The following is an 18643-nucleotide window of genomic DNA, read 5'->3' as shown; positions in this document are numbered from 1 at the left end:
TGGAGCACAGTTCCAAACACAGGCTTAAGACACTCAAGCCTACACAAACACCGGGTAGAGTTTTCTCAGCCTGGTAAACATATACTTGTATAAGAACCTCTTGGCTTGTTTCTGCAGTAGTGTCCATGGATAACAGCTTGTGATACCTTGTGGCTTCAGCCAAAACCCTATTTCCAATGACATTTCTTTAAGAAGAGGTCTTATCTCAGCTACCCTGATCATTACTGTCCTTAATTGCCAGTCTCACATTTTGAAATTTCTTGAGTCCTTCCTTTACTGGTTGAGGCTGAAGGAGAAGGGATAAAGGATAAGACCTAAAGAGAGATGCTTGACCTATACATCCATATTTTCTAGATTGTCGGGCAATCCATGAAAAGTGGCTGTGATGTGTTTATGCCTGGGACAGAATTCCTGCCAGAACATCTAAAAGTAGAACTTCTTGATGAAGCTATGGAAAGAAGGTGTTTAGGCAAGTGGAAAAGAGGCAACTGTTCATTTTGTCAGGGATCTTTTTCTTTTCCGTTCACTAAGATATAGTAAAGACTATAACAGTAAAAACTGTCCCTTTGTCATAAGCATGACAAGACAAGTCAAAAATGTTTAAGAGGGATCAAAGAAAAGTGTGAAGGCCTTATGTTCATATGACTCGGTAAAGCTCATCTGTCACCCCCTCCCAGCACCACCAAAACACAGCCTTGTTCAACCTCTCCCTCCTATAAAGGTAGGGGACCAGTGCCCAATTTAGAGAAGTGGGAGGCCAGTATGCAGTATTGGTGAGCCCTATACATATAAAACAACAGTGTTAGATTGAATTTTCAAAAAAGCTAACATTTTCAGGTGTTTCACCAGCTCCCAGGGATTAAGTCCAGCTCATCTACCCCTGTTAAAATGTTTATTATCCCAGGAAATCATAGTGAGGGTACTAAAAAAGAGGATATGGAATCTTACTCCATACTTTTCCTGGTTCCAAGAAAAGAAGGGACTTGGAGAACCATTTTGGATCTGTTGTAATAAAGCAAGTCTATAAAGGTTCCAAAGTTTATAACTGTGCTGAGCCTTCTACCTTTCCTCTTTCCACAAGCTTATATGGTTATCCTGGACTTAAAAGATGTCTATCTCCATATCTCCACAGCCAGAGTGGATAGACAGTTTCTCAATTTCAAAGTAGTAAGGAGTTTTTATTACTTGTTCACCTCCTTGCCCTTTGGCTTGTCTACTGAACTCGTGTGTTTTACAAAATGTCTGGCTGCAGTAATTACAGTTTGTAAGATAAAGGGATGTTGCATTTACCCTTACTTGGATGATTGCCCCATCTAGGCAATATTCCTAAAATAGATCTGCAAGGCTGTAGGATTTACCTTGAATTGCTTCTAGTCCTTGAGACTGTCCCTAAAACTCCTGGTGCTGCACCTTTTCACCCTTGAGGCAAATGCTGTTTTAGGGTTAGTGCTAGACATGAAGCAGGAGAAGCATCTTCCTTCCTTTCTTTGAATAAGGTTAGTTTTCTTTTTCAGTACATCAAGACAGTCTCCACACAAAACCATATCTCAGGAAGAGTTCCCCAAAGATTTGGGCTATATGGCTACTTGCATGAGAGTGATTTTCCTGTCAAGATTGCAGATGCAGAAAACACAATGATACCCAAGAAACTGATGGTGCTAATGTACCCAGTTTCTGTAGTGCCCCATTTTACTATTACCCTGCATCAAAAAGGGCTCTCTTCATGGATAAATCAGGTTTACAGCATCCTAGAGGTATTCTTCTTGCTACCCCAAGGATCTGAGATGTTCACTACAAACTCTTCAGACTGAACTTGGCAAGCCTGTGTGGGAGACCTAAGGCTGAGAGTCCAAGGGACATGGGACAAGGCCTTCAAGAGAAGAACATTAACATAAAGGAAATGAGGGTAGTGACTCTATTCATGTGGGCAGTGGCATTCAAGCCCATTTGGCAACAGGGAACCTTGCTCATCCAAATAGACAAACACCACAGTAAAATAAGGACTGTAAGAGATACTGTTCATTTAGTGTTAACTGGATGCTTAACACTAAGATGTCATAAATGTCCCTTGGCACCTTTTACAACTCTTTTAACTTTAACTAGACATCACTGGCTGATCATTTGGTTTTAAACACATTGCAGTTATGTGCTGTCAAAAAAAAAAAAAAAAAAAAAAAACAGGGTGAGCATTTCAATGTGTTTCTCTGAGTGACTAAGATTAAGGTCTGTTTTTCATTATCACCTTAAAAGCTAGCCTCTGTGTTTCAAAGCATGCTCATTTAAAATATTATAACAGGAAATGGAGCACACTGATTATGCTCTGAAACCAGGAATAAGCCAACCTTGTTATGCACCTCTGTAACATCAAAGACATGCATAGCTCATTTTGTTGTGCACTGCTTAAAGATGTTATGCTCTAGTCTTGTGCTAGAACATAGACAGTGTCCACCACAGAATGGTGGAAAAAAGGTTAAAGCAGTTTTCAAAGTTATAAAACACTTTTTACTTCCACAAAAAAGGCAGACTGGAGTGTTTAACAGCTTTTAAATGTTACTCCAACAGAGGTACAGTTAGCTTCTGGACACTGTGTAGCATTGCAAGTGTTTTACAGTTATCAAGTCTGTAAACTCTCTATGCTCTTATACTTTTTTCGAGTAGCTAGTACAACATTGAAGCAGTTAAAACTTATACTATGAATACTTATAATTGGGTTTGCCTGATCATAACTGACTAGTTATATGTTCTTGACATAGATGCTCAGTTTCACCTCTTGAGTGTTGTTCTTGAGGTGAATCTCTTAACACCCGTTTCTCAAACACACAAGTTTGTTATGAAGGGAGAGTCCTGATCATAATCCTCTGTGTTGTATAATGGCTATATAGTTGGTGCTAGCACTTTTCATGACTTGCATACTGGAGTTTAACAGTATGACTGCATAATTCAAGTTTTGCACACTGTAGGCTGTATACTGTGACTGGAAGGTTGTGTTTTTAGAAAATTCTTCATTAAGCAGAATTGCTGAAGTGATGTAGAAATGTAATTGTGATAAGGGCACCTGATGTAGATGATTTTGTATTATTAACATGGTGTTCATTACCTGATAAAATCAGGTAGTTAGTACTCCATATTGTGGGTGCAGCAACCTTGGTTCAAGTCCAAGTAATTCACAGAGCAAATAATTATATCTTCCTCTTTCCTTCTTGAGGCTACTTGGCACTTATATGATGGTTTTAAATATGGGTTATTGTCTAGGCTTCTGATGGTCTGCAGATTGATTACTTATTACTTGTCTATGAACCTATAACTTTGTGTTGTTTAAGTAATGTTCATCACCCAATAAGATCAACCGAAATAAGTGTCACCTACCATTTGGGAAGGGGCATTGTTGCAGTTGGTGAGTTGTCTATTCCATAATATATTCAGATCATGAGCTTTGGACTTCTGAAGTTTTGTAACTTTGAAAGGTCTGAGGTCTTCCTGACCATATTTCATTAGTTATGCATAGAGAAAACAAAAAAGGAGGAATTTTATTGTTCATGTAAGTTTCCTTTTCAACCTAGGTAGTAATTAGGCAGCACCTGTAACTCTCATCTTTCCTGTTAATTTGTTTTCTTTCTTCATGTTTGTTTTTCATTACACAAGTACAAAACCCTTGTCAGGATCAGCATATTGAATTTAGATGCAGGTAAGTTGGTACTGCTTTCTCACCAGTTACTTTTATCTGATGTACTTAGAGTGTATTACCCCTAAATTTATCACTTATGTGCTTGTAGACCAGATATTGTAAGTGGTATGTGGAACAGGAATGCAAAGGTGCTTCTTTCTCTTCTGTGTATAGTATTGTAAATATATTAAAATCAGAAAGATGAGATATTAAGACTATATTGCTCATGTAATTTGAGTTTTGAGTTACAAAGCAAAGTAATGTAGGAAGGTGTGAACTTCAAACACTTTCTAGTCAACTGTTACTGCTGCTGTTAGGCTGAAGTTCTGAACATTCTTATTGTCTTTTCTTGTTTTTATTTTAGACAGTAAAGCAGCTGCAGCAGAGACTAGCTGAGCTTAAAAAGACCCTTCAAAAGGAACTGGTAAGATGCTTTTCAAATTTGGTACTGCATAAATATCACACAGCACAGACAAAACAGCTTGTATATTGGTATATATGCCATTTTCATTGTGTTGGATTGGATGGATCCCACACCTGCATCTGTTAATTATGTTGCAGATGCATACCTGTTAGAAGCTGAAAGAGGTTTACTCAGTGGTTTTATTTATTTACCTGTTTGTTTTCATCAATCATTTTATTGAATATTTGCATAAAAAGGTGAAAGCAATCCTGAACAATTTGCAGATCATGCATTCCCAACCTGCTTTAGTGGGTCAGACTTTGGTATCATTATACTTGAAGTACTTTATGATTAAAGGTGCTAATCCCAATGTAGATGCATGCTGTGATACCATGTCATTATAAGAACATGCCTGGTCTGTCAACCCACCAGTTATTTATCTGCTCCTCACACTTTATATTGATGCATCTTGGTGTTAAGTTCTCATGCTGAGAAAATAAGTAGGTTAGCCCATAAGGCAAAACAGAGTAAATAAGTAAAAATGGTATAGTCATGTGCCAGAGTGTTAGAAAATAAATGGTAACTACAAAATGAAGAAAAATCAGTTCAGTCTTGTTGACGCTTGCTAATACATTCAACTGTCAAATGTGAGATCAAAGCTGGTGGCCAACTGCATCAGATAGCAAGCGACTAGAGACAACTGGAAAACAAATGAAGCAACAAGCTAGCCATAATCATACCAGATGCGCCCACGGTGAAATGAAGAACAGCTCACACTGTATTGTTTACAGCTGACATCCTCACTGACATCAGTCTCCAGTTGTCTGACACTGACAGCTGCCTGTATTGCATAAGATAGCATTTACCATAAATAATAAAATGCAGCACCACTGCTGCTCTCTATTCACCCTAAACAGTAGATGTCAGTAGTCTGCTTTCAATCCCAAGTGACCACTAGTTCTGTCTCTATTTATGTCCAGACTGGTTACTAGTATCATCTAGCCAACCCAAATGAAAGAAATGAGAATCGTCTGTGCTGATCATGAAAATTGTTAATATCTGTTGCTGCTGGGCAACTGCCTGCTTCCAGCAAAGGAGCCATGGGATGACAACAACCCATGTTTTTTAAAATTCTGCTAGCCTCTACCTTTGTGTACCTAGTTCAGACCTTGAGAAGAAAACATCAGTAATAGTAGTAGTGGCAACAGAAGTAATGACAGCAGTAAACATCTAGACAGTTGGCCAGTGTTACAGTAACGAACAAAAGAAAAGAAGGGCACACTTCAACTGACATGAAAAGGGTAATCCAAACAGGACAGCCAAATGTGAAAGAAAGAAAGAAATGTAGGCAAAGCAGAGAATGGACACTCTAGTTAGGCAGCCAGTCACCTCAATCTTGCCCTTCAAACTCATCAACCAAATAATCAGATCTTATCCCCTGCCAGTAACTCTGTGTTGCACAAATCTTTAAGAAGGGTCTTGATTGCTGAATAGCCATGAAAAAGCCCGCCTTTGTCTATCTCCTACAGATGCTAGAGCAGTGGTCACTTTCAGCAAAGCAAAAGGTTCATTCAGTGCTAGCTTTGATAGTGGAAACACACATTTATTTTCAGTAAAGTCAACCAATTGTTCCAAGTACTTTATGGGTGACTCCAGGAACAGGATAAAGTCTCCATCTGCAACTTGTTGCATGAAGTGCTGTGCAGGGACGGCATAACTTCTCTAAAATCTTTTTCATCAAAGAAGGCGTCTTTAAATTTAGCACTTGAAGCTTATTTTCAAGATAGGCCATGACAGAAAAGATTTCCATAGCAGTCAGTGATGTCTTGGTCAGTATGCGTATATGTCCTCTAAATTCAGCTAGAACTGCTTTAAGGAAAGGGGAGATGATACTGCAAGTGTTGACAGTGTCCCTTCTCCAAGTTCATTGTCTGCAAAATACTGCCATATATGATATGGGGTCTCACCCCCTCACCCCCGAGAGAAGAACCAAGACTGCTGAACTGACTTTTTACTATTCTGTCAGTGGCAGGAAGAACTTGCTACAGAGCTGGTTGCCTCAGAAGAGGTTTAAATTCCATGCTACAGGATTCAAAGAAATCTTTCAAATTTTGGGTTCTTGAAATGGAGCCAGAAAATAACAAAATTTTAAAACATATATCTTCACCTCATTTGTGAGCTGTGCTGCAGCTTTTTTAGCTGCTTTGTGAATGATATGAGCACAGTGTTTGGCTTTCTGGAGTGTTGGGCACTTAATCTTGTGATCTTGCAATTGTTCACACTTACATATAAGCTCTGTATGCCAATGCAGAAGTAAGAAGTTTGTTTGTGTCTTTCGGCTTTTCCCGGTTAGGGGTCGCCACAGCGGAACTCCGGTCCGCTAATGATTGGTAGTTAATTGTTACGTAGTAAAGAAATAAAGTCCAAACCACCACACTGGTAATAAAATCAATTCTTTTTACTTCCAACCACAACAGATGAGTGCTTTTGTCTAATAGATAGACTTCATCAGATGAAAGCACTGATATCATGATACACTTATATATAAAATCACAAACAATTAAGAATCCATTAATTATGATTTAAAGGCATACAGGTTCAAAAACCAAATATTCAATTTTAAAAAAACTTCCCAGCTTTCAAGACTTTAATAAACACATATATATTCTATATACAAACTTTATAATATAATTATTCAACTGATAAAATTCAAGTAGTAAAAATGTGCAACAATTTTAAAAAAATATGTAAAAATGTATAATCTTTTGGTTTATTATATACTTTCAGCTTTTTTATTTAGCACAGATTTTATACTGATATAGTCATTTAAACCTGGTGGTGAGTTTGAATTCAGCCTGAGCTGCCATATCAGCTCTTTGTATAGTAGATGGTTCTTAAGGTCCCCCCCTCCCTTGTGCAAACCATACCTAACTGTGTCAATAATACCAAACTTGAAACTGGATACACCTGAACATGCAGTGCTGTGTTTATATAGAGCATTGGTCTCCCTATGAGTTCTAATTTCATATAGGTGTTCATAAATTCTGTCCTTGAAGGGTCTCTCGGTTTTACCAATATAATATGCCATACATGTAGTACAGATAGCAATATATACTAACATGTTGGATCTACAATTCCCCTTAACAAGCTTCACCACACTTTTGAGACTATTATTAAGTCTAATGGTATCCTCGGTCCATATAAAAGAACACACACTACATGCCCGGCAAGGTGCAGTTTTTTTATATGGTAATTTCCCTCTTTCTCCTTGTTCCAAGAGTTTCTTAAAGTTGTTTCCTACCCTATATGTAAAATTGGGTTCTTTGCCTACCCTCATGTAAACATCCTTATTGGTTTTCATAAGGTTCCAGTTGTTTCTAACTATGTGTGTAAAAGTGTCTGAAAAAGTACTATATTCAACAATACAGGCTGTGTTATATTTAGTTTTGCTGTCCTGTGTATTATAGTCCTTAGTAAGTGAGTGACCTAAAAGTGCTTTATACTTCTTACCCCATTCATTCTTCACTTCTTTCAAAATCCCAGAAACTAATTCCATGGGGTATTCCCTTTCTACAAAGCATTTACTAAGAAATGTAAATTCTTTTTCTAAATCCTGAGGATCTGATGTCATTCTGACTATTCTTACAGCCTGTCCCTTGATCAGACTTTTCTTCTAAGTAAAAGGATGGTGACTACTAAAATGCAAATAACTGTTGCACCATGTAGATTTCCTAAAAATATTAGACTTGAAACCTTCCTTTGTTTTAGAAATAGTCACATCCAAATAATCAATACTTTTATCATTCATAGTATAAGTGAATTTCAGAAAGCTAGTGCTGGACTCCAAATAACCCATAAAATGATGTAGTTCATCCTTAGTACCATCCCACAACACAAAAATATCATCCAAAAATCTTAGATAAAGTCTAATGTTGTGGTAAAATGGTGAAGGGAAAATAGTCCTGTTCTCCCATTCCAGCAAAACGAGATTGGCATAGGTGGGACGCAAGCTGCCCCCATCGCAACCCCACTAATCTGCTGGAAGAATTCTCCCTGAAACTGGATGTAGTTGGAGTCCAAAATAACCTCCATCAGTTCTGCCACTAAAAGAATACTGTCAGTGGATAGTTTTGAATATTTATATAAATTGTCACAAAAATATTCGTGTCCTTCCTTCCTAGGAATACAAGTAAACAATTCCTTTACATCAATGGTGAGGAATAATATTCCTTCACTCCATAATTGTCCAGTGATCTTACTCAAAAATTCCCACAAGTCTCTCAGGAGGTGTGGGGTGTCAAGAACAACCTCCTTAATTTTTCTATCCACAAAAACAGCCAAAGGATGCATTTTAGAATTTTTTGCAGCCACAATCGGCCTCAAAGAGGGATTAACCAAAGACTTATGTACCTTTGGTATACCAAAGAAACTTGGAATGTTAGGGTGTGTCTGCTTCAAAAAATTGTAAGATGTTCTTCGTTCCCCATTGCTGCAGTCCTTACTATTGGGTATAGTCCGCGTCCAGTCGGCCCGAATACCAGAGTATAAGGCTGACGTCGGTCAGGGCGCATTAGACTGACGTCAGTACGTCAGGGTACTAATGCGCATGACCGACGTCATATCCTCAGTCTTTTTTGCCGCATGGTCCGATGCAGAAGCAGTTTTGCGAGTGCAGGTTGGCGTTCTGAAATATTTCCGAAACCGGAGTTTCAGACCGAAACAGAGTTGGCTAAGTACCCCGTTGGGGAACATTTTGTTTTTTTCTTGCCTCAGTATTTAACCGGATGTCAGAAAAAGTGAATAACTGTATTTCTTGTGGGAAACAGATACCTCATAGGGATTACCATACCTTGTGTATACCTTGTTTAGGGCCTGAGCACGTCGTTGTTGGTTGCCGCTCTTGTGCTAGGTTTAACAAACGCACTATTAAGAGGAGGTTAGACTGTGCCAGGTTAGTGTTTGGGAAGCGTTGCAATTATAAAATGCCGACGGATGCTCCGACGCCCGCATCTTCCAAGAAGCGCAAGGACAAAACAGCGAAGCCTAGGGTTGATGAACCGGCAGTCCCGGACGTCGGTTCTTTAGAAGGCTCAGTGGAGCCAGAGGTTTTGCCAGGAGTTTCCATGGAGTCTCAGGCAGAAAATTTACTGTTACAGGATGTGCCTTCTCAGGAGGTAGGCCAGGCTGAGGGGGCTTCTCAGGTAACTGTTCTTCCCTCTCTTCCCAAGGTAGTTAGAGCCTCTCCTTCTGTTGCCAAAACTTCTTTGAGAGGTAGGCCTAGTTCAGCTTCAGTGGGGGCTTCTCCTAGCATTTCGGGTTCTGTACCTAAGAAACATATGCTTAAAATGGCAGAAGATTTGATTACTATGATTAGAGGTTCTATGCCCCGCCTGATAAGAGGCCTAGGGTGGAACCGAGTTTGATAGTTTTGAACAGTGTTCAGAGGCTTCAGAGTCTTCTGCAGAAGACTTGCAGGAGTATCCTACTTATTCTGATTCTGATGTGGATGATTCCACTCCTACAGCTTCTCCTCCTGAGGATTTCTCATTTTCAGAGACTCTGCATTCCATGAGGGAGCACTTTAAATGGGAAGGCCAGGATTACTCTGATTCCAGGAAAAGGCTTAGGGAATTCTTGTTTTACCCCAGCATAGGCCCTTAGCTATTCCTCCTGTGTTGAATGTGGTGGAAGATGTTTTTGCAGAGGCTTCACTGAACCCTGACTCTTTGCCTCCTGCTCCTGTTAAGCCTGATAGGTATTATAGGGTGCCCGAAGCTCATAAGTATTTGTTTAAGAGTCCAAGGGCGGACCCAGAAACTATTTCTCAAGGGCCTAAAGGTGTTAAGGCCTCTGTGGTTAAAAATCCTGTTCCCACTGATAAAGAGGCAAGGGCTTTGGATAGGTGGGGAAAGAAAGTGTATACTTCTTCCACTCTAGCCATGAGAGCGTTGAATTGTCAGTTTCACATGCTAAAATATCAGAATTATCTCCTTTCACAATTAAAATCTAAGGTGGATGCTTTGGCTGAAGGTATTGAGTGTAAAGATTTGCTGGATTTGGTTCATGTGTCTGAACAAGTGGGTAAGCATTCTTTGCAATGTGGTTTTGATGCTGTACAGGCCTCCTCGAGGGTGGCTGCTACTAGTTCTGTTCTTCGCAGGCATGCCTGGTTGAAGGATCAGAATTTAGCTGAGCATGTTAAGACAAGGATTTTGGATGCTCCTTTACAGTCTGATGTGTTGTTTGGATCGCCTGTGGAAGCAGTTTTAAAGAAAATGGAAGACAAAGCTAAGTCTATGCAAACTGTTAAAGATTTTTGCAGGTGCAGCCACCGAAGTTTAGTAGAAATTGGCCTGCTAAGGGGTGGACATATCCTGCTTATGATTCCCAGTCTAGGGGTAGGTCTAGACGTGGTAGGGGCAGGGCTCAAGGTTCTTTTAGGCCTAGAACAGGAGTTCACCTGCTCAGACTTCTGGTGAGGGCAGGGGTCAGTCCTTTCGTAAACAGACCCAATGACCTGTCTTTTCAGCTGCCAGTAGATTCTCGTCTGGCAGCTCCTTTGGGAGGAAGACTGTCTCTTTTCAAAGAAAATTGGGATTTAATTACTCAAGACAAATGGGTGTTGGATATCATTCACCACGGTTACAGATTTTATTTCCATACAATGCCCCCTTTCAAAGGCATGCCAGACGTTCCTCCTCCACAAAGAAAGGAGGCTCACAAGCAAGTTTCTCAGTTACTCCGGATCAGGCCATTCAGCCAGTCCCTGTATCAGAAAGGGGCCTAGGATTTTATTCTCGCCTGTTCCTAGTACCAAAGAAGGGGAACACGTGGAGACCAATTTTGGATTTATCTCTCCTCAACACTTTTCTGGACATTCCCAAGTTCAAGATGTTGACGTTACAACAGCTTTTACCTCTGCTGGGCAAAGATCACTGGATGGTAACTTTAGATCTCAAGGAAGCTTACCTTCATGTGCCTATAAGACTAAGTTGCAGGAAGTATCTGCGGTTTCGAGCTGGAAATTCTCATTATCAGTTCTCTGCATTGCCCTTTGGCTTATCTACTGCGCCCAGAGTATTCACAAAGGTTCTGGCTCCAGTGATAGCTTGCTTCAGGCTTCAAGGAATTCAAATCTATCCTTACTTGGACGACTGCCTGATTCTGGCTCAAGAAAAGGAAGACCTCCTACAGCATCTGGAATATGTTATAGCAGTGCTAAGATGCCTAGGGTATTCTGTGAACGAAATAAAGTCCAGTCTAGTACCCTCTCAAGACATGTGCTTTCTGGGTGTGAGACTGAATACAGGAGCCCAGATGGCCTTTTTAACCCCGGACAAACAAAAGAGTCTGTCACTTTACTTCCATCAACTATCTCATCAGTCCGTGCTGACTGCAAGGACAGTCCTTCAAGCATTAGGGTTCATGGCATCTTGTATTCTGGTGCTTCCCAATGCCAAACTGCATATGAGGAAGCTACAATGGTATCTCAAAAATGTATGGACACAGCACTGCCAGGATTTGGACACTGTCATTCAAATAATACCTTGCCTTCAAAAAGAATTTTTGTGGTGGGCTCAGGAATGTCACCTAAACAAGGGACTCTCTGTGACCCGGCCAGAGGCGAGTCAGATTTTAACGACAGATGCCTCGGACATTGCTTGGGGAGCTCATCTAAATGGAAAGTGGATACAAGACAAGTGGCCTGCCAGACTACAGCATCTACATATCAACATGAAGGAGATGTTAGCAGTCCAGTTTGCATTAATGGCTTTCAAGGAGTTACTTCTTCCAGGGCAGGTGTTGATTCTAACAGACAACACAACTGTCATGTGGTACATCAACAAACAAGGGGGAACACATTCTTATCCTCTATGCAGGCACGCAATGATTTTATGGGAGACTGCGCTAAGCTTGCAACTAACTCTTCAGGCAAGGTTTCTGCCAGGAGCACAGAACTCCTTAGCAGATGTGTTAAGCAGACAAATCATGGATCCCCACGAGTGGAAACTGGATCTTCATGTATTTCAAAAATTGACAGTGTCATGGGGGACTCCAGACATAGATCTGTTCGCTTCTCCACTAAACCACCAGCTGCCACAGTATTGCACAAAGGGGTTTCATCACACAGCTTGGAAAGTGGATGCTCTGTCTTTCAGTTGGAAAAACCTTCATGTGTATGCCTTTCCTCCTCTGCCTCTTCTTCCAAAGGTACTATTAAAGGTCAGACAAGACAGGCCAAGGATGATTTTGATAGCTCCAGATTGGCCTCGCAACACTGGTACCCACTACTACGGAGTCTGGTAAGGAAGCCTCCATGGCCTTTACCTCTGATTCCTCATCTGTTATCTCAGAAGGATGGTCATCTGCTCAATGTCAAGCTTCACTCTCTTCATCTAACAGCCTGGCATATTCTGTGTTGAAACACAGCAGGTCTCAACTTCCTCAACAAGTTTTAAATGTGATTATGGAAGCTAGACGACCTAGTACAAGGAAAGTGTACGCAGAAAAATGGAAGAGATTTTTATTTTGGAGTACAGCAAAGAATTTGCAGGTTTCTGAGCCTAATTTGAGTGTGGCTCTTCAATATCTTACTGAGTTATTGGACAAAGGTTTGTCCTTCTCTTCCATTAAGATTCATGCTGCAGCAATTTCAGCTCACTATGATTGTGACCCACCATTGTTTTCGCACCCTTTGTTCAAGCAGTTTCTTAGAGGGGCAAAGAATATAAGACCCCCACGTAGAGCTCCTACTCCTGCTTGGGATCTCAATTTTGTGTTGGAAAAACTTACTCTACAACCTTTTGAGCCTGCGGCTACTGCTGAATTGAAATACTTATCCTGGAAGACTGCTTTTCTGTTGGCTATTACTTCTGCAAGAAGGGTGTCTGAGTTGCAGGCCCTTATGGCAGTAGAGCCATTTTTGATTTTCCATAAGGATAGGGTATCATTACGTACTAATCCTTCCTTTATGCCTAAGGTGGTTTCTAGTGTGGCTTTAAACCACACTATTCATTTGCCTACTTTTTATGCAGACCCCCAAAATAAAGGGGAAAAGATTTTGCACACTTTAGATGTACACAGGCAATTGCGTTATTATTTAAGCAGGACTAAGGATTTCAGGCAGTCTCAGCAGTTGTTTGTTTCTTTTGCTTTGAGTTCACAGGGCAAGCCTGTGTCAAAACAAACTATTTCTAGGTGGATTGGCTTTTGCATTGCATTTTGTTATTCCCATCATGGCAAGGAGATTCCAGCTGGGATTAGGCCTCATTCCACTAGGGCTACTGCCACTTCAACAGCATTTCTAAGGGGGGTGGCAACTAAGGATATTTTGGAAGCAGCTACTTGGAGTTCAGTGCATACTTTCTCTAAGCATTATCACCTTCCTATCTACTCTAAGTCTAGGGCTGGTTTTGCCACAGCTGTTTTGCAAGGCATGTTGTCAGCTCCTGCTTCTTTATGATTTGCCAGCCTCCCTTACCTCTGCTTTGGGATTCTACCCAATAGTAAGGACTGCAGCAATGGGGAGCGAAGAACATAGTACAGTTTTGTACCTACCATAAATGTAGATGTTCGAGGATCCCCATTGCTGCAGTCCAATTTACCCTCCCTCCTTCCCCTCTGTGTTTAGGGGTGGTTGTGTAGGTGAGGTTACATGCTTATATTTTTGTATATATTCTTGTATATATTGTACATATTTTTGGTGCAGGTATTTTGGGCCTTGTCTTTTTAGGGTCTTCTGACATCTGGGGCAAGAAAAGACTGAGGATATGACGTCGGTCATGCGCATTAGTACCCTGACGTACTGACGTCAGTCTAATGCGCCCTGACCAACGTCAGCCTTATACTCTGGTATTCGGGCCGACTGGACGCGGACTATACCCAATAGTAAGGACTGCAGCAATGGGGATCCTCGAACATCTACATTTATGGTAGGTACAAAACTGTACTTTTTTAAATCTATTATTTTCCCTACAAGATATTCCTCGAGAAGTGAATCAATCCTACCATAGGCTATATTAATTTGATTAATCGACACCAAAGAATAAGTGGTACTGTCCATTAAGATGTTAGTAATAGCATTATTGTAGTCCTCCACATTAAAAATGACTACACCCCCACCCTTATCTGGTTTCATAATTCGTAACTCATTCTGCCTCTGCAGGTCCTGTAACAAAGTATTTTCTTCCACTGTCAGGTTAGAAATAAACCCTGTTTCCTTACTACCATATTTTTCATACACTTCTTCAGTTACCATCTTTTCAAATAATAAAAGGGTGGGGTGCAATGGAGGGTTGAATACACTATGTCTCACAAGGACACCTTCTTTGTTGTAACTATTGACCTGAGAATCCAGTCCTTGATTAAGTAAAATATCTAAATTAAGCTTTCTCAAATATAGTTTTAAATCCACTAACAGTTTAACTAGATCCCCTTGTATGTTTTTGCAAACTTGAAACCCTTGGAAAACAAATTAAAATGTAATTTAGTCAATTTATAATTAGTATAGTTGAATATTTTGAAACCTTTATATTCAAAAAGTTTATCCAAATTATCAACATTTTGTATTATCTGGTCACTTTCCCTTGATTCTTCCAGCTGTAGTGTCTGTCTGTATATCCTGGGTCCGGTGGAAACCTGCTCTTGTTTGCTAACCTTTCTGACCTCCTGGGTTGAAAAAAATGCTGTTCACCCTCACCCCCAAAAGAATCCAGTTCGTCTAAACCACCATGCCTAATAACATCCCTGTTACCATGGTCAACTAGAATTCTATGTTGCTCAGACACTGGGTGAATATCACTGTGTTCTTTCTCATGGTTTTCATAAAATTTATACCCTGGTCCTCTTTTGTAATTTCCAGAAGGCCCCACATAAACCTTCCCTGTCTCATATTGCCTTTTGTCCCTCAAAAACTTCTTTTGTTTAGTGACATGAATATCCTGAATTTTTTTATCAACCTTATAAAGAACGTTCTCATATAAATTCTCATATTCACAAAACAATATATCGCTTGTAATATTAGTGTTCAGTTTACTAAGTTCCTCAGCCAAAATTAATAGCATTTCTTCATTACACTTTGTAATACATTCAAGTAAACCAAGACCACAGGAGTCAAAAAAACAATGACATTTCTTAATATTAACTTCATTATAGTCAATACCAAAAGGGTATTTGAAGAGCCTTAGCCCTTGTGGTACAATTTTATTAACCAAGCAACTTTTCAAATAACTGTTATCTAACTGCAAACGTTTGTATTTAAACAGTTTTTTGTCAAAAGCATAAATCATTTCTTTCAACGTAGGTACATTAACATTTTTAACCACTGTGTCATAACCATGTTTGCCATAGTCCATTTCACCACTAAAGTGGTAAGTCTTTTCAAAAACTTTGTTGAAGTTCAGGTTTTGCCCTGACAATATGTTTTTATCTTTGACTAAACACTTTACACATCTAGTCAGTTGTGCCTGCTTACCCGAACATTTACAAGTTTTAGAAACAGTACCTGATGTTAAAGAAGTGTTCCCCTCTGATACAGTTCCTTCCTTGGCCCCTCGTGGGTTTTCCAACTGAAAAAGGTCACTGTTTTCACCTCTTGTATGCTTGTTTTCTTTGCCACATCCTTTTTCACCTCTTAGCTGCCCTCCACTACTACTCACAAACAATGGGTGTGGAGATGACAAAAAGGAAAAACCTGCCTCTTCTCCTGCACACGTTTCCTCATTTGGTGGAGCTCCAGCACCACCTGCTGGTTCCAACACACAACCTTCAACGAAGGTACACCCATTCACGCATGTCTCCACACAGAAGATGCTCTAGCTGTGAATCGAACCGTACAGCGTCTTACTGTGAGGTGACAATGCTCCCGCAGCACCACCACCGCGGATCCCCAATGCAGAAGTAAGAAGTACTTTTCTAAAATACCTGAAATTGGCCGTGTTGTTGTTGTACTAATTTATGCAGGCGGATCCCCAATGCAGAAGTAAGAAGTACTTTTCTAAAATACCTGAAATTGGCCGTGTTGTTGTTGTACTAATTTATCCAGTCTCTGATTTCTGCCTTTTCATGCCATAGATGTTCTTCGTGTTTCACTGTTGCAGTCAGTACATTTGGGTTATCTGCTAGCAGTAGCCCTCAGTCAGCCTGATTAGCAAAGTATTGGGTCCTGCGTCGGTTGCTGTCTCTTCTTCCGTGATGTCAGGTCGTCAGAGGTATAAAACATGCAGCCGACGCCTAACATCAGTCTTTCTTGCCGTGCGGTGCCCGAAGCAGAAGCAGTTCGCAAGTGCCGGTCGGCCGACTCCTGAAATTTTCGTTTTTGAGTTTCAGAACCGAAGTCTTTAACTAAAGCTAAGTACCCTGTTGGGGAAACTTTTTCTTGCTCCTTACCGATGTCAGTAAAAGTTAATAATTGCATTTCTTGTGGAAAGCAAATACCTCACATAGATTTTCATTTGTACTGTATTCTTTGCCTAGACCCTGACCACGACGTACATTGCTGTTGGTTTTGTGCCTTATTTAATCAACGCACCATCCATCATCGGTATATTTTCGCTTCTAAACATTTCGGTTCCCAGTTCAATTATCCAGAAATGTTGTCTGTTAGCCATCCGACTACCGGTATTCCAAAAAAATGCAAAGATAAAGACAGAGACAGGCCACCTAGGTCCAAAGCTGCCAACAATGCTTCTCCTAAGCCAGTTGCAGTTCGCCTTTACTCAGTGAGGTGCTTTCGTAGCCCCTGATACCTGCTACTTCTGATTCGCAGGTCTCTACTGAGACTGTTCGGAGTCTGGTATGCCGCGAGATGCTTCAACTGTGGAACCTGCGGATGTCTCTACCTTGGATGGGTCCGGAGCCACTGACTTCTCAGGTTGAATTCAGGCCTATGGACTTGTATATTAAACTGATGCCTCCTTCTTCTTTAAGGCCTAAATCTCGAACCATGCCTAAGAAACCGACGCCCAGGCCGCATGCTCAGGCCTCTTTGCCTAAAAAACAAATGATAAGAATGGCTGAAAATCTTATAACTCTAATCAGGGGAAGCCAAACACCCCCTTCTAAGAGACCTAGGACTGAATTTGTTTATGAATCTTCTGAGCAGGATTCTGATTTTTCTGATGATCTGGATTTACCCTTATCTACTTATGAGGATTCTGATCGATATTACAGGGTTCCTGATTCTCACAAGTTCCTTTTTAAAAATCCTGTTGTGGATCCAGAGACTATTTCACAGGAACCCAAGGGCATTAAGGCTTCTACTGCTAAAAATCCTACCCCTTCTGATCAGGGGTGTAGCTAGGATTTTCAAATTTGTACTGACAGCTCTCAAACTGCTACCCCCCTCCCCAGCCAAGCTATGGCCATTCTCGTAATTCACGGTTCGCTCTTTTAGTGTCGATGAAGAGGCATTCGCTGTGATGCCTCTTCAGTAATATAATATAAATTCACTCAAACTCGGTTCCTTGAATTGAAAATTAACCTGAAATGTCAGTTCTTTGAAAAATGGAGCATGGTAGTTGGGGTAGAGACTTTATGCTTTTGTTTTCTGTAACTAAGGTACAGGTTTTGAGCTTGAGTAAATTACTAACAACCTGCTACCACTAACTAGGATGTTTCATTCACACACACCCCTACCTACCTCTTAGTGCAAGAAATATGGACAAAGCCTAAAATAAACAGGGACAGATATTAAATGATGTTCTCGTGAACTTAGAAAGTTGCTAGAATAACAGGATTTGTGCTAGTATGAATTTTTCTAAAGGACATTAAGTCTGAAGCTCAAATGTCTGTCATTATTTAGCAACTTCAGCCTTCAATGATTTTCTAGAAAATCACAAAATATATGAGGAACAGACAAAAAATATGGGGCAAAAATCTGGACATTCTGCAAAATGTGGACAGTTGAGAGGTATGCTACCTACCACACACACACACACACACACACACACACACACACACACAACACCTCTCAACCTCTTACAGCAACAAACTCATAAATAAAACTGAGGCAAAGGCCCAAAAATAAGGACTTTTTTAAAATATTGCTCTTATAAACTTAGAAAGATAATAGAATAGTAGTAGGTCTTGCATCAGTACGAATTTTCTGAAAGGTATGAAATCTGAAACTGAAATGTCTGCATTATTTTCTAACTTCAGTCTTTAACAATTTGCCACTAATTTGCCAGAAAACTGCAATTTTATGAAAAATGGACCAAAAATGTGATGCAAAATATAAAATTGCCAGACAATACAGCTGGGAACCTGTCAAAGGAGGGACACCATTTTAATATGAGCACAGTTAACTTAGAGCAGCTGACAAAATTAGAGAATCTACATGCATTTCTGAAATAAAAGTAATGTATAACTCTGATCATTACAGTTATTTATAAAAGTAAAGTAAACCCTCTGTTTTCTTCCAAAATTGCTATTTTGTGGAGGGATCATTAGGGAAGAGCAACATTTTGAGCCAAAATCAGGGACAGTTGAGGTTTGGCTATGCCTAATTCTATAAAGCAATTTATTTGCATGTACATCTCAACCTGTTAATGCAATAAATCTGGACAAGGCCAAATATA

At 40.1% G+C, this 18643-nt stretch overlaps 1 protein-coding gene across 1 annotated transcript in view; it reads left to right on the top strand.

The window, feature by feature from the left end:
• Positions 1-18643, top strand: part of GOLGA1 (golgin A1) — a 2378923-nt gene that overhangs the window by 2155333 nt on the left and 204947 nt on the right. The window contains exon 23 of the mRNA XM_044058132.1: positions 4029-4088. Coding sequence (XP_043914067.1) covers positions 4029-4088 — 60 coding nt within the window. The remainder of the gene's footprint in view (positions 1-4028; positions 4089-18643) is intronic.

The sequence above is a fragment of the Protopterus annectens genome, chromosome 16.part0, assembly GCF_019279795.1.
Source record: "Protopterus annectens isolate FY-2018-M chromosome 16.part0, PAN1.0, whole genome shotgun sequence".
Lineage (NCBI taxonomy): Eukaryota > Metazoa > Chordata > Ceratodontiformes > Protopteridae > Protopterus > Protopterus annectens.
Note: the sequence above shows the minus strand (reverse complement) of the source record. Positions and strands in the feature narration are given on the sequence as shown.